Genomic DNA, 19,740 nt, shown 5'->3' with positions numbered 1-19,740 from the left:
CATGGATCCAGGAGATAAGTGGCTTTACACCTATCTCCTGTATCCAGGGTCCCTACCGCGATCAGAGATCTCCTCTCGAGGCCTCTGATTGCCTTCCCAGACCAGCTCCCCCCACTGATGAGCTTGAGGCTGGCCCGGATCCTCCAGTGGCCGGCCCCGATCTTCCTCCCCCCCCATCCCCCCCCCTAATCATCCTGAGGACCCGATCTTGCTTCCCCCACCTCGATCACCCTGAGGCCAGTCCCAATCACTCCTATCCTCTGGAGACATGCCCCAGTCCCCACCCGATCCCTCCCTCCCTCCCTCCACTGTGTGGTCTAGTGACACAGGCCTACCCGCCCGATGGGAAACGGGCTTCAGATGCAAATCCGGCCTTGCCGTTAAAGTCGACAGGGCCTGCGGGAAACCCATTCACCCGGGATTCCCGCCCGCTTTGGAGCCCATTTTAGGTACCCTGTGTCAGCATAACCTGTACGTTGCTGCTGCCACTGGCATATACCAAGCCGTCACAACAGTGGCTTACATAGACCTTACCCAAACCAGTGTAGATGGTCCACGGCCAGAATCGACATTTCGGTCACTGTTTTAAGTTGTGTTATGGAATTGACTCAGTACAGGAAAGAAACTAGCCTAACAAGTTGACTAAACGACGTACTTGGGAGTCTCTTCAGTCAAAAGAAGGAAGCAATTTTCCTAAACGTTATAGGCCAACAGCATAATGGTCTCCAACAACAATAGTGCTTTTATTAATATAGACTGTGACTTGCACTCTCCCAAAGAAGAAATTGATGTAAAAACCTATTGCTTCATGCCATGTCGATAGACAACAGTTCCTCTATATCCATGGCAGTAAAACCATCAAACTTTATAGCAGTTGATGGCTTCAACATATACGAATGAATGGTGGAAGTACATGAACCAACTGATCATTATGTTGTTTATTTTAACCATCACTGACTTCACCGCATGATTTCTTTCATTGCATTTTATAACGTAAGATTGTAAACTCGATGAATTTACTTTCCTTTGGTAGCTAATAAAAGCACATAATGCAGTTTTGCGAGTGCATAATGCCATGCTTTTTGTTTCATTTGCTCAAAGCATTTAATGTAACAACATTTAATAAAAAGTGATATTTTCCCTGTAAATGTTCCCTGCACTCAGTCTGGCTTTTTTATGGAAATTCTTATTTTTGTATATTTGTGTTGCGTTTCTTAGCTTCTAAATGAATCCCACATGAAGAAAATGTGTTTGATTATTCTTTCACCCTGCAGGCGTCTTGCAGGAAATGACTTGACACACATCCCCATGAGAGCATTTGCCGGTCTTTACAATCTTAAAGTCCTGTAAGTAAACTCTTCCTTTATTTGAAAACTTTTGTAGTTTGGGTAACGAGAATTTTTGAAGCATTAAACAAAAACACCCTGCAGAAGAACATTGTGTTCGGATTCCTAAAGCGTTCACATTGTTTAAATTAAACTTGGTCATTGGGAAACTGTTCCCTACCAACTCAGTTTAAACTGCTGTACATAAAAGGTTTTAGCTGCAAGATTATGTGTTCCATTACCAATGTATAGTTCGTCAAAAACATTTACATCCCAAAAAGTATTTACATCTCTGACCATCACAGAACATTTAAGGAAAATATATTCCAGTAAGGAGGAAAGAGTGTAAGAGAAAAGATAGCCATCTGTGTCTAACTAAAGAAATAAAGGACGGTATCCAATTAAAAACAAGGGCATACAAAGTGGCCAAAACTAGTGGGACGACAGAAGACTGGGAAGCTTTTAAAAGCTGGCAAAGAATGACTAAAAAAATGATTATGAAAGGGAAGATAGACTATGAAAGTAAACTAGCCCAAAATATAAAAACAGACAGCAAGAGTTTCTATAGGTATATAAAACGGAAAATAGTGGCTAAAGTAAATGTTGGTCCCTTAGAGGACAAGACCGGGGAATTAGTGATGGGGAACATGGAGATAGCAGAAACTCTGAACAAATATTTTGTATCAGTCTTTACGGTACAGGACTCTAACAATATCCCAACAGTGGATAGTCAAGGGGCTATAGGGGGCGGGGGTGGGGGAGGAACTTAACACAATCACAATCACTAAGGAGGTGGTACTCAATAAGATAATGGGGCTAAAGGCAGATAAATCCCCTGGACCTGATGGCTTGCATCCTAGGGTCTTAAGAGAAGTACCGGCAGGGATTGTGGATGCATTGGTTGTAATTTACCAAAATTCCCTGGATTCTGGGGAGGTCCCAGCAGATTGGAAAACTACAAATGTAACAACCCTATTTCAAAAAGGAGGCAGACAAAAAGCAGGAACTATAGACCAGTTAGCCTAACATCTGTGGTGGGGAAAATGTTGGAGTCCATTATTAAAGAAGCAGTAGAGAACATTTGGAAAAGCAAAATTCGGTCAGGCAGAGTCAGCATGGATTTATGAAGGTCATGTTTGACAAATTTGCTGGAATTCTTTGAGGATGTAGCGAACAGAGTGGATAAAGGGGAACCAGTGGATGTGGTGTATTTGGACTTCCAGAAGGCATTTGACAAGGTGCCACATAAAAGGTTACTGCACAAGATAAAAGTTCACGGGGTTGGGTGTAATATATTAGCATGGATAGAGGATTGGCTAACTAACAGAAAACAGAGAGTCAGGATAAATGGTTCATAGAAACATAGAAAATAGGTGCAGGAGCAGGCCATTCGGCTCTTCGAGCCTGCACCGCCTTTCAATATGATCAGGGCTGATCATGCAACCTCAGTACCCCACCCCTGCCTTCTCTCCATACCCTCTGATCCCTTTAGCCGTAAGGACCACATCTAACTCCCTTTTGAATATGTCCAATGAACTGGACTCAACAACTTTCTGTGGCAAAGAATTCCACAGGTGCACAACTCTCTGGGTGAAAAAGTTTCTCCTCATCTTGGTCCTATATGGCTTACTCCTTATCTTTAGTTTGTGACCCCTGGTTCTGGACTTCCCCAATATTGGGAACATTCTACCTGCATCTAACCTGTCTAGTCCGTCAGATTTTTATAAGTTTCTATGAAATTCCCTCTCATTCTTCTAAAGTCCAGTGAGTATAAGCCTAGCTGATCCAGTCTTTTCTCATATGTCAGAGCTGCCATCCGGGAATCAGTCTGGTGAACCTTCACTGCACTCCCTCAATAGCAAGCACATCCTTCCTCAGATTAGGAGACCAAAACTGAACACAATACTCAAGGTGTGGTCTCAACAAGGCCCTGTACAACTGCAGGGCCTTGGTGAGACCTCCCTGTTCCTATACTCAAATCCCCTCACTATGAAGGCCAGCATGCCATTTGCTTTCTTTACTGCCTGCTGTACCTGCATGCCTACCTTCAATGACTGATGTAACATGGCACCCAGGATCCCTTTGCACCTCCCCTTTTACTAATCTGTCACCATTCAGATAATAATCTGCCTTCCTGTTTTTGCCACCAAAGTGGATAACCTCACATTTATCCACATTATACTGCATCTGCCATGCATTTGCCCATTCATTTAACCTGTCCAAGTCCCCCTGCAGCCTCTTAGCATCCTCCTCGCAGCTCGCACTGCCACCCAGCTTAGTGTCATCTGCAAACTTGGAGATATTATCTTCAATTCCTTTGTCTAAATCATTAATGTATATTGTAAATAGCTGGGGTCCCAGCACTGAGCCCTGCGGCACCCCACTAGTCACTGCCTGCCATTCTGAAAAGGACCCATTTATTCCCACTCTTTGCTTCCTGTCTGCCAACCAGTTCTCTATCCACGTCAATACATTACCCCAATACCATGTGCTTTAATTTTGCACACTAATCTCTTGTGTGGGATCTTGTCAAAAGCCTTTTGAAAGTCCAAATACACCACATCCACTGGTTCTCCCTTATCCACTCTACTCGTTACATCCTCAAAAAATTCTAGAAGATTTGTCAACCATGATTTCCCTTTCATAAATCCATGCTGACTTGGACCGATCCTGTCACTGCTTTCCAGATGTGCTGCTATTACATCTTTAATAATTGATTCCAGCATTTTCCCCACCACCGACGTCAGGCTAACCGGTCTATAATTCCCTGTTTTCTCTCTCCCTCCTTTTTTAAAAAGTGGGGTTACCTTAGTTACCCTCCAATCCATAGGAACTGATCCAGAGTTCATGGAATGTTGGAAAATGACCACCAATGCATCTACTATTTCAAGGGCCACTTCATTAAGTACACTGGGATGCAGACTATCAGGCCCTGGGGATTTATCGGCCTTCAGTCCCTTCAATTTCCCTAACACCATTTCCTGACTAATAAGGATTTCCCTCAGTTCCCTCTTCTTGCTAGACCCTTGGTCCCCTAGTATTTTCTGGAGGTTATTCATGTCTTCCTTAATGAAGACAGAACCAAAGTATTTGTTCAATTTGTCTGCCATTTCCTTGTTCCCCATTATGAATTCACCTGATTCTGACTGCAAGGCACCTACATTAGTCTTCACTAATCTTTTTCTCTTCACATATCTATAGAAGCTTTTGCAGTCACTTTTTATGTTCCCTGCAAGCTTACTCTCATATTCCATTTTCCCCCTCCTAATTAAATCCTTAGTCCTCCTCTGCTGAATTCTCAATTTCTCCAAGTCCTCAAGCTTATTGCTTTTTCTGGCCAATTTATATGCCTCTTCCTTGGATTTAACACTTTCCCTAATTTCCCTTGTTAGCCCTGTTGAGCCACCTTCCCTTTTTATTCTTATGCCACACAGATGTACAATTGTTGTGGTTCAAGCACGTGATTTTTAAATGTCTGGTTGGCAACCAGTAACTAGTGCGGTGCTGCAGGGATCAGTGCTGGGACCCCAACTATTTACAATCCACATTAACGACTTGGAAGAAGGGACCGAGTGTAACGTAGCCAAGTTTGCTGATGATACAAAGATGGGAGGAAAAGCAATGTGTGAGGAGGACACAAAAAATCTGCAAAAGGACATAGACAGGCTAAGTGAGTGGGCAAAAATTTGGCAGATGGAGTATAATGTTGGAAAGTGTGAGGTCATGCACTTTCGCAGAAAAAAAATCAAAGAGCAAGTTATTATTTAAATGGAGAAAGATTGCAAAGTGCTGCAGCACAGCGGAATCTGGGGGTACTTGTGCATGAAATACAAAAGGATAGTATGCAGGTACAGCAAGTGATCAGGAAGGCCAATGGAATCTTGGCTTTTATTGCAAAGGAGATGGAGTATAAAAGCAAGGAAGTCTTGCTACAGCTATATAATGTATTGGTGAGGCCACACCTGGAATACTGCGTGCAGTTTTGGTTTCCATATTTACGAAAGGATATATTTGCTTTGGAGGCAGTTCAGAGAAGGTTCACTCGGTTGATTCCAGGGATGAAGGGGTTGACTTATGAGGAAAGGTTGAGTAGGTTGGGCGCCTCTACTCATTGGAATTCAGAAGAATGAGAGGTGATTTTATCGAAATGTATAAGATTATGAGGGGGCTTGACAAGGTGGATACAGAGAGGATGTTTCCACTGATGGGGGAGACTAGAACTTGAGGGCACGATCTTAGAATAAGGGGCCGCCCATTTAAAACAGAGATGAGGAGAAATTTCTTCTCTCAGAGGGTTGTAAATCTGTGGAATTCGCTGCCTCAGAGAGCTGTGGAAGCTCGAACATTGAATAAATTTAAGGCAGAAATAGACAGTTTCTTAAACGATAAGGGGATAAGGGGTTATGGGGAGCGGGTGGGGAAGTGGAGCTGAGTCCATGATCAGATCAGCCATGATCTTATTGAACGGCTCGAGAGGCCGTATGGCCTACTACTGTTCCTATTTCTTATATTCTTATGTTCTTAGTAACTACTGCATAGGAATATGCAGTACAGGACTAAAATTAGGCCATCTTGGTCGATCTGGGCCCAAAGATCAAACACAGTACTGCAGAGATAAATACAGGATAAGCAATGTTGATTTTTATTGACTGATATTTTCAGAGTTAATATTATGTTCTGTCATGTGATTGAATTAAGATGCATACTCTTCTACAATTTGTTCATTGTTATGGTTAGCTAGCATTATAAATGACAATCTAACATTGCCCAGGTATGTCCTGTCCACAAAAAGCAGGACAAATCCAATCTGGCCGAATTACCATCCCATCCGCCTCCTCTCAATCATCAGCAAAGTTGTATACATCAATGATCGAGACTTGAATATAGGGGGCATGATTAAGAAGTTTGCAGATGGTACTAAAATTGGCCGTGTGGTTGATAATGAAGAAGAAAGCTGTAGACAGCAGGAAGATATCAATCAACTGGTCAGGTGGACAGAACAGTGGCAAATGGAATTCAATCTGGAGAAGTGTGAGGTAATGCATTTGGGAAGGGCTAACAAGGAAAGGGAATACACATTAAATGGTAGGAGACTGAGAAGTGTAGAGGAACAAAGAGACCTTGGAGTGCGTGTCCACAGATCCCTGAAGGTAGCAGGCCAGGTAGATAAGGTAGCTAAAAAGGCATATGGAATGCTTGCTTTTATTGACCAAGGCATAGAATACAAGAGCAGGGGGGTTATGCTTGAACTGTATAAAACACTGATTAAGCCACAACTGGAGTACTGCGTGCAATTCTAGTCACCGCATTGCAGGAAGGACGTGATTGCACTGGAGAGGGTACAGAGGAGATTTACGACGATGTTGCTGGGAGTGGAGAATCTCAGCTATGAGGACAGATTAGATAGGCTGGATTTGTTTTCATTGGAACACATGTATAAAATTATGAGGGGCCTAGATATAATGGATAGAAAGGGCCTATTTCCCTTAGCAGAGGGGCCAACAACCAAGGGGCATAAATTGAAAGTAATTAGTAGAAGGTTTAGAGGGGACTTGAAGGGAAATGTCTTCACCCAGAGGGTGGTGGGGGTCTGGAACTCACTACCTGAAAGGGTGATCGAGGCAGAAACCCTCACCACATTTTTAAAAGTACTTGGATGTGAACTTGGTTGTAACCTGCAGGGCTATGGACCTAGAGCTGGAAAGTAGGATTCGGCTGGATAGCCTCTTGTTGGCCGGCACAAACACGATGGGCTGAAATGGCCTCCTTTGGTGCTGTAATTTTCTATGATTCTATGTAACAGGTTTTAAGCAAGTACAGAGGAAGGGACAAGGGAGATGGGAGGAAAGAACAAAAGAGAAGGGCTGTGATAGGGTGGAAGGCAGGAGAGACTGAATGATAAAAGGGATGATGGTGTGAGGCAAAAGGGGGTGGTAATGGAACAAATAAAAAAACAAAAGCTGGGTCTAGAAGAGGTGGAAATTGGAATATCATCATAATAGGCGGCCCCTCGAACAAGGATGACTTGCTTCCACATGAGTTCACAGACAACTAAAAGGATCAAGGGGCATGGGGAGAAAGCAGGAATGGGGTACTGAAGTTGCATGATCAGCCATGATCATATTGAATGGTGGTGCAGGCTCGAAGGGCCGAATGGCTTACTCCTGCACCTATTTTCTATGTTTCTATGTTTTCAATGAAGGACCCAATGTTCCAGTATTGAACTCCATTTGAGGGGGTGGAAGATGCCTGTGCGTGGATTTTTTTAATGTGTGGTGACCGTTGCACATCAGCCACCACACGGGCTTGACAAAGCTAAGCCTTTATCCAGTGGCAAGGGTTAACCAGGACGACTGCAGACCAGCTCTGCTGCACGGACCTAGAGCGCACACATATCGCAGTATGGGCTGGGCCCATGCTGCCTCTGGACCCTCGGCTCTGCGGAGGCCCGTCCCCTCATTTGCCGCACCTCTGCCACGATCTCTCGCCACTCATCCGCCACAAAACACTCGCTGCACCTTCGCCACGATCTCCCAACGCACCTCCGCACCAAACATTCGCCAAACCTCCGCCACAATCACCCACCGAATCTCAGCCATGATCCCTTCCCGCTCCTCTGCTTTACCAGGGCCCCGCCGATGCTCCTGCCCGCGCTTCAAACAGCGACCTGGGTCCTGATGACGTCACCCAGTCGCCGACCTCGAAGCCGTCGCACACGTGGAGCAGCTCGCGCTGGATGGTGCAGTGGTATGCTCCAGTTCTCATACTTCCCGACCTGCGGAGCTGGGGAGAGGCCATTCACCTGCTCAGAGTGTGGGAAGGGATTCATTCAATAATCCACCCTGCTGAATCACCAGCGAGTTCACACTGATTGTTCACACCTTTTAAATGTTCTGTCTGAAGAGATTTAAAAGCAAAATGGATCTGCTGAGACACCAGAGAGTTCTCTCTGGGGAGAAGCCATTCACCTGTGCTTTGTGTGGGTAGATTCACTGATTCATCCAACCTTCTGAAACACCAACGTACTCGCACTGGAGAGAGATAGTTTCCCTGCTCCGTGTGAGAGAACAACTCCACAGGTTGAGAAGTACAAGAGCTGGAGCGGCGGGCCCTGGAACATCGTGACCCCCCCGACCTGCGAGAGAAACGGGAATAGCAGAATCATCAATAGCTGCCGCCTGATAAAATGGGGGCAGAGGTTGTGATCTGAAATTGTTGAACTCAGTATTGAGTCGGGAAAGCTGTAAAGTGCCTGATCGAAAGGTGAGCTGCTGTTCCTCGAGCTTACATTGAGCTTCACTGGATCAATACAGGAGGCTAAGGAGACCTGCTCATCAATGCTCAGTTTAGATCCCACCAGGACCACTCGGCTCCAGACCTCACTACAGCCTTTGTCCAAATGGACAAAAGAGCTGAATTCTAGAGGTGAAGTGAGAGTGACTGCACTTGACATCAAGTAGTATTTGACTGAGGGTGGCATTAAGGAGCCCTAGTAAAATTGAAGTCAATGGGAATTAAGGGGAAAACTCATACCTAGACAAAGGAAGATGGTTGTGGTTGTTGGAGGCCAATCATCTCAAGCCCAGGATATCGCTGCAGGAGTCCCTCAGGGCAGTGTCCTAGGCCCAACCATCTTCAGCTGCTTCATCAATGACCTTCCCTCCTTCATAAGGTCAGAAGTGGGGATGTTTGCTGATGATTGCACAGAGTTCAGTTCCAGATGCTGGGTATTCTGCATCGAGTTTCTCACCTCCTGACTCCCCAAAGCCTTTCCACCATCCACAAGGCACCTCAGGAGTGTGATGGAATACTCACCACTTGCCTGGATGAGTGTAGCTCCAACAATACTCAAGAAGCTCGACACTATCCAGGACAAAGAAGCTCGCTTGATTGACAGCACCTTCCAAATCCATGACCTCTACCGCCTAGATGGACAAGGGCAGCAGGCGCATGGGAGCACCATCACCTGCAAGTTCCCCTCCAAGTCACAAACCATTCTGAATGAAATATATCGCCATTCCTTCATCGTCGCTGGGTCAAATTCCTGGAACTCCCTACCTAGCAGCACTGTGAGGGTCATCATAATAGGCAGTCCCTCGAAACGAGAATGACATGCTTTCACGCCAAAAAAGGATGAGTTCACAGGTGCTTCAATGAAGGACCTAATATTCCAGGCCCCGAACTACATATTGAAAGGTGGAAGATGCCTGTGCGTGGATTGTTTTAACGTGTGGTGGTTGTTGTACACCAGCCACCACACGGGCTTGACAGTCTTGGTCCAGTGGCAAGGATTAACCAAGACGACTGGAGACCTGCTCTGCTGCACGGCCCTAGTGCGCGCACATATCGCAGTGTGGGCTGGCCCGTGCTGCCCCTCGGACCCCAGGCTCGAAATCACGTCTCTCCTGGGACCCAATCACATGCCTCCATCAGGGAGCAGCGCGAGCCGGTGCAGGAGTGACGTCATCAAGGTCCAGGTCGGTGATTGGAGCGTGGGCAGATACAGCAGGAGCAGCGAGAGACAATCAGTAGTGGTGTACAACTACAGCAGAACCCCATCAAAATCCTTCAGAGCCAGGGCAAGTGTTTTATATGGATTGATCTAAAAAAAAACAGAATGTGTAGCAGAGATCAAGATAGATCGGAGGTCTACTGTACTTAAGAAAAGATACATTGTTGTTATTACTCTGCCTTCTGCTATTAACAGCCGTGACACTAAGTCAACGTGACTTGTTCCAATGAAATGAGTGAACTTGACTTGTTAGATACATGCTCTCATAGATAAATTGTATTGCCTTTTGGATGGAAATAAACCCAGAAAGAACATCTTGCCAGAAAATTTATTTAAACAATACCTTCACCTCACAGACTGCAGCGGTTCAAGAAGGCGGCTCACCACCATCTTCGCAAGGACAATTAGGGATGGGCAATAAATGTTGTCCTTGCTAGTGACACCCACATTCCATAAATGATTTTTTTTTAAATGGCTTATATGAACATTGACCTTGTAAAAATATCACATAGAAATGACCATCACCTTCGGGAAAATGTATTAAAGATTGTTTTAAGTTTAAAAATGAGTCTGTTAAGTGACATAGCACTATATCGATACCAAACTGCCGATTTTATTTCTTAGGAGCGTTTCAGTCGTCTAAAATCTCTAATTACACTGTATATGTCCGGAACTGTTACAGGGTACAACAGGGAATTTTATAATAAAGCAGTAAATTTGTGCTTAGCCACAAAATTTCAATGTGAAAGTGCATGCAATGCAGTGCATTTTCTTCCAGAGGCTATTTGAAGCTGAGAGAAAATGTTGTAATGTGAGCTTTGTTCATTAATCATCTTCGCTCTGCCTATTAAGAAATTGTTTGTTTTGCCTGAATCAAAAGTAATCCATATTGCCTAGGGACAGAGAAGTTTAGTACATATACTCCCAAGAGAGATAAAGAAAAAGGTCTTTGTCAAGCAAATGGTTCGTGACAGAGAATGTATTTGGTTTCTGCAAAGGAAATGGAGTAAGGTGCGAAGAGAATTGTTCAATAGAGGCATCGGGGATTGAGCTGCACTTTGAGAACTGTTCAGACTTTGAGCAACTTGGAGAAATCCTGGGGAGAAATAATCCTGATCAAAGTACTGGTGTGATCTCTTGAAACCATCACAACACTGGCTAATCTAATCATTGGGTTGCCTTTCCATTGCAGCTATTCACAGGTTAAGCTTTGTCAGTTTTCATTACAGCTCTTAGTTGAGAAAACAGAAAGGAAAATAAAAGAGACCTGTGTTTATATAGTGCCTGATTACGCCTCTGAAATATATTCCAAAATGAGTCACGTACAATTCATTATTTTGAATTGCAGTAACTGTTGTTATTCAGTTGATGCAGCAAATATTTGCCCACCTAAAGATCCACAAATGAGTTGAAGGAGGAATTTTGGCAGGACCTTTATAATAGCTGACTAATCATCTTAGCCCACTAAAAGATGTTTATGAAACTAAATGCTTACAGCCAAGCTTTAAAAAAAACAGTATCATTTGTGGTCAGGCAAGAAAACAGAATTAAAATATATTTTTAGGATAACTTATCCCAAGAATACCAAATGAATTTGCTGTACAAAAAAATTAAATCATTCAGTGATTAATTCTAAAATGTAATGGAACAAATATCTCTCCGAACAACTTATGCTGGAAAATGTCTTACTTAGGATTCAATTTTCAGTCAAGATTGACAATGACTGTAATGGCTGGCACTTTCAGATCTAGCTATGATTGTCTAAGGCGAGCAGTGAGTCCAGATTATCTATAGTGACATTTAAAGCCTCCCACAGTGCCAACAAAAGCACGACAATAATTTTAAAAGTCTTAGTAACCTGCCCATCTTGAAGTATTAAAGATTGCTGTAGAAATGAAAATCCACTAAGGTCTTGCTGGTGCCAAGTGCATGTTAAAGTTGTCAGCGGAGGCCTGTATTGGGATAAGTGAGCACCTCCAATAAGGGATCTCACCTCATTTTCAGCTCATGTCAGTAACAGGTGCATACGCTACTCTTTAACAACAATTTTAAAGCTAAGAAAGAGAAAGAACTTGCATTTATACAAAGCCTTTCGCAACCTCAGGATGTCCAAAAGTACTTCACAGGCAATTAATGACTATTGAAGTGTAGGCACTGTTGCAATGTATGGAAATGTGGCAGCCATTTTGAGCACAGCAAGGTCCCAGAAATAGCAATGTGACAAATGACTGGATAATTTGTTTTAATGATGTTGGTTGAAGGACAAATATTGGCCAGGTCACTGGAAGAACTCACCTGCTCTTCTTTGAATTTTTTAGATACACCTGAAAGGGTAGACGAGCCTCGGTTTAACATTTCATCTGAAAGACGGCACCTCTGACAGTGCAGCACTCCCTCAGCACTGAATTGAAATGAAATTTCACTGAATTGAAACCCATAACTTTCTGACTTAGAAGTAAATTCTACCACTAAGCCAGGGCTGACACCTGGGGAGTATTTTGCATCACCATGCTGTTTATACTCATTTTAAAAAGAGCTAAATGTTCCGTCCCCTCTTCTCAATCAGTAGGCAAGTCAGAGGCCAGCGATGGCCCCAAGTGCTTTTAAGTGTGCATGCACAAAGTTCACACAGATCTACGTTACAGTGATGAGTGAGTAGTACAGACTCAACCCGGCTCTCACTCAGCTGCTCAAATCCTGATGGCGTGCAAAGTAACAATAGTATGAAGAGATATGTTTAATCATTCTGCCCGGAGGGATGAGCTTCATTACAAGATGTTTCTGAAATAAATCTTGTTTATTTAAGATATGTTCACCCCTGCAACCTTGGCGTCGAGAGCATGCAGAAACCAAGCACAGGTAGCGGAAGGAGCGTGCGGCAAACCAGACTCCCCACCCCACTCTTTCCTTCAATGACTGTCTGTCCCACCTGTGACAGAGACTGTAATTCTCGTATTGGACTGTACTGTCACCTGAGAACTCACTTTTAGAGTGGAAGCAAGTTTTCCTCGATTTCGAGGGACTGCCTATGATAATTGTTGTGTCCTTACACACTACAGCAAATAAACACGAGACACATACTGCAGACAAGGTCACTCTGTGACCTGTACCTTTATTCACAGGACCAAGAAGTGATGACCCTGCGTGGGACCTCCCTTTATATACCTGGATGACCAGGTGAGGAGTGTCTCCCACAAGTTCACCCCCTGTGGTCAAGGTGTGCATTTCTCAGGTGTATACAGTGTGCAGTGTTATTACATAAAGGTTACAGTTATGTGAAGGTTACAAACATGACATCACCTCCCCCCAACGTCTTTGGGTCAAAGATTGAGTCTTTCAGGCGGTCAACGCTCTCTCGTGGAGCGCCGCAGTTGGGGCTCTAGTTGTTGAGCCTTGGCATGCGTCTTTGTCACCTGTGGTGATTCCGGCTCGTCTGGGCTGACCGCAGGGACTGTACATGCTGCTGACGGTTCTTGTTGCTCGTTCACTGGCGGTGGTGTGGGCAACATCTCATGATCTTCCTCGGGTTCCTCAGTGTCCATGCTGAACCTTTTTTTTACTTGGTCCAGATGCTTGCGGCATATCTGCCCATTGTTGAGTCTGACCACTATGACCCTATTCCCCTCTTTATCAATTACAGTACCCTCGAGCCATTTGGGCCCCACAGCGTGATTAAGAACAAATACAGGGTCATCGATTTCTATCCATCTCCCCTTTGAGTGGCACTCATTTTGGGACTGGCGCTTGCCCTCAACAATGTCTGACAAGACTGGATGAATGAGGGACAGCCAAGTTTTTAGTGTACGTTTCATGAGTAGTTCCGCTGGCGGGACCCCTGTGAGCGAGTGCAGTCGGGACCTGTAGGCCAGCAGGAGGCGCGATAGACGGTATTGAAGGGAGGGTCCTTGAATCCGGAGCATGCCTTGCTTTATGATTTGGACCGCACGTTCCACCTGGCCATTGGAAGCCGGCTTGAACGGCGCTGTCCTGATATGTTTGATGCCATTACCCGACATGAACTCCCGGAATTCATAGCTAGTGAAACACGGGCCGTTGTCGCTAACTAGGATGTCCGGCAAGCCGTGGGTCGCAAAGACCGCACGCAGACTCTCCACAGTGGTGGATGTCGTGCACAAATTCAATATGATGCACTCGATCCATTTTGAGTACGCATCAGCAACAACGAGGAACATTTTTCCCATAAACAGGCCCGCATAGTCTACGTGAATACGTGACCATGGCTTGGTGGGCCAGGGCCACGGGCTGAGTGGGGCCTCCCTGGGGGCATTGCCCAGCTGGGCACATGTCGTGAACCTGCGAACACAGTGTTCCAGGTCTGCATCAGTTCCCAGCCACCATACATGTGACCGGGCAATGGCCTTCATAAGCACAATGCCTGAGTGCTCACTGTGGAGTTCCCTGATGAATGCTTCCCTACCCCTCTGGGGCATGACTACCCGGCTGCCCCATAGTAGGCAGTCGGCTTGGATGGAGAGCTCATCCATCCGTCTGTGAAACGGTCTGACCTCTTCAGGGCCTCTTATTGTCCAGATTTTGATCTGGCGGGCTGTGATGGGGGAGCCTGCGCTGTCAAAGGCATCAACGGTCATGACCATCTCTGCGCTTTGCTCCGCTGCCCCCTCAGTGGTGGCCAGTGGAAGCCTGCTGAGCGCGTCAGCGCAATTTTCGGTGCCCGGCCGGTGCCGTATGCAGCCAGCGTGAGAGCCCATCGCTGTATGCGAGCTGACGCATTGGCATTGACAGCTTTGCTGTCGGACAACAGGGATGTTAACGGCTTGTGGTCCGTTTCTAACTTGAATCTTCTGCCAAAAAGGTACTGGTGTATCTTTTTCACCCCGTAGACACATGTGAGTGCTTTCTTTTCAACCATCCCATACCACCTTTCTGCTTGGGAGAGCGACCTGGAGGCATAAGCCACAGGTTGGAGTTCGGCCTCATCATTACTCTGCTGCAACACGCACCCAACCCCATAGGATGATGCATCGCATGTCAAAAACAATTTCTTACAGGGGTCGTACAGGGTCAATAACTTATTAGAACAAAGTAGGTTCCGCGCCCGATTGAAAGCCCGTTCCTGACAGTCCCCCCAAAACCAATCACAACCCTTACGCAGGAGCATGTGTAGCAGCTCCAGCAATGTACTTAGGTTTGGCAGAAAGTTCCCGAAATAGTTCAATAGTCCCAGAAATGAACGCAACTCTGATGTGTTGCCGGGCCTGGGCGCGCAACGGATCGCCTCCGTTTTGGATTCGGTGGGCCGAATCCCGTGTGCGGCAACCCTCCTGCCCAAAAACTTGACCTTTGGAGCCAAAAACACACACTTGGACTTCTTTAGTCGCAGACCTACCCGGTCCAGTCGGCGTAGCATCTCCTCCAGGTTGTGGAGGTGTTCCTCAGTGTCTCGACCCGTGATAAGGATGTCATCCTGAAATACCATTGTTCCAGGGATGGATTTGAGCAGGCTTTCCATGTTCCTCTGAAAGATAGCGGCTACTGAACGAATGCCAAACGGATACCTGGTGTAGACAAACAGCCCCTTGTGCGTGGTGATGGTGGTCAGTAGCTTGGATTCTTCGGCCAGTTCCTGGGTCATGTAGGCTGAAGTGAGGTCCAACTTGGTGAACAGCTTGCCGCCTGCCAGCGTGGCAAAAAGATCCTCCGCTCTCAAAAGCGGGTATTGGTCCTGAAGGGACACTCGGTTGATGGTGGCCTTGTAGTCGCCACAGATCCTGACCGAGACATCCGTTTTTAGAACAGGGACGATGGGGCTTGCCCAGTCGCTGAATTCAACGGGCGAAATTATGCCCTCTCTCAGCAACCTGTCCAACTCACTCTCAATTTTCTCCTGCATCACATACGGCACAGCTCTGGCTTTGTGGTGCACTGGTGTGGCTTCTGGGGTGATGCGTATCCTTATTTTGGTGCCTTTGAAAGTCCCGACGCCAGGTTAAAATAATGACTCGAACTTTGTAGGACCTGTGAGCATGAACTTCTCTCCCCAGATGAAATGGCGTGCACATCCCCCCATTTCCAGTTCATCTCGGCTAGCCAGCTCCTCCCCAAAAGCGCGGGACCATTTCCCGGGACAATGTAGAGTGGCAGCCAGTTCTCTGATCCATTATGTGTGACCACCAACATTGCACTGCCTAGCACTGGGATGATCTCTTTGGTGTATGTCCGTAGTTGCGTGTCAATGCGTTCTAGTTTGGGTCTGCTAGCTCTGAGTGGCCACAATTTCTCGAATTGTTGGACACTCATAATTGACTGGCTGGCTCCTGTGTCCAGCTCCATGCGTACCGGGATTCCGTTTAACAGTACTCTCATCATCATAGGTGGCGTCTTTGTGTATGAGCTGTGGATGTTCGCCACCTGGACCCGCTGAACTTCAACATCTATTGCTGTGTCCCAGGCATACCCCTGCCTTGCAGACCCTTCTTGTGGTTCATCCACTTCGTAAACCAGCCTCGCTGCGGGCTTCCTGCACATCCTGGCTAAATGTCCACTCAAGTTACGATTTCTGCAGATGAATTGTTGAAACCGGCAGGTCTTCGCAGCATGTCTGCCCCCGCACCTCCAACATGAGCTGAGATTGTTGTGAACAAAAGAGCTGTTACCAGGCATTCATCTCTGATTGTCTCTTTGATTACTCTTGAGCACTCTGTTTGTGGGTGTCAATGGTCCCATCCCGGGACGTATTGTCCCTTGTGATGGTGTAAATGTCCGTTCAACCTGCCATTGTCTCTGTTGCGGGCCCACCCTAGAGTCTGTTGCTGCCTGGCTGGTGTCGAATTGCCCTTGCCTACCTCCGGGGTTCTGAGTCGCATTTACCATGTTAACTCCCTGCTCCATCGCCACGTTGGGAGCAGAATTGCGTGCGTATATGATCTTGGTTTCCTCCTCCCCCGCCATGAAGGTTTGAGCCATCAACACTGCTGCTTCCAAGGTCAAGTCCTTGATCTCAATTAGCTTCCTAAAAATCCCGGCATGACCAATGCCCTCAATGAAGAAATCCCGTAACATCTCCCCCCTGCAGGCATCTGTGAACTTACAGAGGCTGGCCAAGCGCCGAAGGTCCGCAACGAAGTCCGGTATGCTCTGCCCTTCCCGACGTTAGTGCGTATAGAATCGGTGTCGGGCCATGTGTATACTGCTCGCCGGTTTGAGGTGCTCACCGATCAGTTTGCTGAGCTCCTCGAAGGTCTTGTCCGCCGGCTTCTCGGGTGCGAGCAGGTCTTTCATCAGCGCGTACATCTTAGGTCCACAGCTGGTCAGTAGATGCGCCCTTCGCTTGTCAGCCGCTGCCGCTCCCAGCCAGTCCTTCATGACAAAGCTCTGCTGGAGCCTCTCAACGAAATCGTCCCAGTTCTCACCAACACAGGAGCGTTCCTCCGTGCTACCGGTGGCCATTCTCTTGATTCGTTGATTCCCGTTTCGCGTCGCCAATTGTTGTGTCCTTACATACTACAGCAAATCAACACGAGGCACATACTGGAGACAAGGTCACTCTGTGACCTGTACCTTTATTCACAGGACCAAGAAGTGATGACCCTGCGTGGGACCTCCCTTTATATACCTGGATGACCAGGTGAGGAGTGTCTCCCACAAGTTCACCCCCTGTGGTCATGGTGTGCATTTCTCAGGTGTATACAGTGTGCAGTGTTGTTACATAAAGGTTACAGTTACGTGAAGGTTACAAACATGACAATAATGATGATGTCTTCTTCTCCAGTCACAAGACAGGAGACATGATTTAGACAGTATTAGATGATCTAATTCTAATGCACCTTCCCTTCCAACCCCATTGGATTCCCAATTATTATATTGTACTCCAATAAGATCAGGAATGCTGAGGCATTGTAGTACCCCTCCCATCACTATCGGCTAACCAGCATAAACCAGGAATCAAATCTGGGTCTTATCTGGTTTTGATGTTTCAGTACCACATTGGGTGATTCATTTAACCATTCTTTTGTTAATCGTTTAAGTGAGTAGTCCAGGGAAGGAGGTTATGAAGATAGCATCAGCTTCTACTAGTTGACAAGAACTGAGAGAATAGATAGCTGCTTTCAGTTGGTGGAAAATGAAAGGCTGCCTGCAATCGCACCATAATTTATTTAACGGATTTTAGAACACAGACAGTTGAAATGACTAATCAGAATGTTGATACTTCACACATCTCAGTAATACCTTAGTGAAGGCTACTTCCTGCTGGTAGTCAGCTCAAGTAACATTTTTGAAAACAATGTAAAATGTACATTAGTATTGAATATTAACCTTTTTCTATCAAATGCCTTTAGAACTTGTATCGAACCTGTATCGAACCTTGTTAGACCACACTTGGAGTACTGTTTTCATTTCTGGTCGCCATATTATAAAAAGGATATAGAGGCACTGGAGAGGGTGCAGAGAAGATTTACAAGGATGATACCAGAAATGCGAGGGTATACGTATCAGGAAAGGATGAACAGGCTGGGTCTCTTTTCTCTTGAAAAAAGAAGGCTGAGGGGTGACCTAATAGAGGTCTTTAAAATTATGAAATATTTTGATAGAGTGGATACAGAGAGAATGTTTCCACTTGTGGGGAAGAGCTTAACCAGAGGCCATCAATATAAGATAGTCACCAAGAAATCTAATAAGCAATTCAGAAGAAACTTCTTTACCCAGAGAGTGGTGAGGATGTGGAACTCGCTACCACAAAGAGCGGTTGAAGCAAATAGTAGAGATGCATTTAAAGGGAGGCTAGACAAGCATATGAGGGAGAAAGGAATAGAGGGTTATAGAGATTTATATGAGGAAAAACAGGAGGAGGCTCAAGTGGAGCCAAATGGCCTGTTTTTGTGCTATATATCCTATGTAGAACTTACTAATTTATACTCGTTCAAAGACCAGGGCCACTACATTTAGCTTTGGACAAGTGACTTTGACAGTATGACTGGTCTGATGACTTCCAGCCCCTGCTAATCTTCATCTTGATATTTTATTTAAACATCAATTCCCTCTCCCAACTTAAATGCCTGCTTGCAAAATTCCTAATTTTCTCTACTCTGCATGAAGTTCAGTTCTGACATTCAACTGCAAATTAAAAGTTAAGATTTTCTCCCGTGGCAAATACAGCTGCTCGTTTTATAAATAGTGCAACAGCCACTGCTCTCACTTATTTCAACACCGGCTCACGCCAGAAACCTTTCTGGGCTGGTGCTTTGTTTAACTTCTCAGCCCAGCACAGGCATTAGTGATTGAAATCAAAATGCTATTTTGCAAGATAATATCAATAGCTGGTGTAAATGCGTGAGAGCTTTCTCAGGAATGCCTCAAAGAGCTGGATTTAGTTTATGTACAAGAGAACAAATTAACAGATACAGTTGCTGTGAAGTTTGTCGTCGTCATTAAAACAAGACTGCAAGCTTTAACTTGCTGCTGAATTCACTCTGTCACCACTTCGCAGACAAAAACAAGTTAGATACACATAATGCAACATAAAATTCTCATTCCCATAAAACGCTTAATGGTCTTTTTTGTGGCATCTGCCAATGAAATATTTTCCATTAATTAATCTTTATGGTTTTGTGCTTTTTGGAATCAAAATCTAAACCTGTAATTTAAACAGCAATAAAAAAAATAAACTGATGATGAAATGTAACTTGAGGAAATAGCACACAACTGTGGGGTACTTAAATTTCGATGCTCTGACCAGTTAACTTTTTTTCCCCCTTTTTTCCAAATAAATAGCATGTTGCAGAACAACCGGCTGGGGGAGGTTCCTGAAGAGGCATTACAGAACATGCAGAGTCTCCAGTCACTGTAAGTACAGACTCTCTGTAGTACTGAATAATGTTAAGCATATTCATCAAAATAAGTGATGGATCAGCAAACTAGTCTGCA

General features: G+C 45.4%; 1 protein-coding gene across 1 annotated transcript in view; it reads left to right on the top strand.

The window, feature by feature from the left end:
* Positions 1-19,740, top strand: part of LOC139281364 (leucine-rich repeat-containing G-protein coupled receptor 5A-like) — a 250,652-nt gene that overhangs the window by 117,186 nt on the left and 113,726 nt on the right. The window contains exons 3-4 of the mRNA XM_070901516.1: positions 1,275-1,346; positions 19,588-19,659. Of these exons, the coding sequence (XP_070757617.1) occupies positions 1,275-1,346; positions 19,588-19,659 (144 nt within the window). The remainder of the gene's footprint in view (positions 1-1,274; positions 1,347-19,587; positions 19,660-19,740) is intronic.

This window comes from Pristiophorus japonicus, chromosome 15, assembly GCF_044704955.1.
Source record: "Pristiophorus japonicus isolate sPriJap1 chromosome 15, sPriJap1.hap1, whole genome shotgun sequence".
In the NCBI taxonomy this organism is placed as follows: Eukaryota; Metazoa; Chordata; class Chondrichthyes; family Pristiophoridae; genus Pristiophorus; species Pristiophorus japonicus.
The sequence above is the reverse complement of the archived record's forward strand: the minus strand, read 5'-3'. Positions and strand labels throughout refer to the sequence as shown.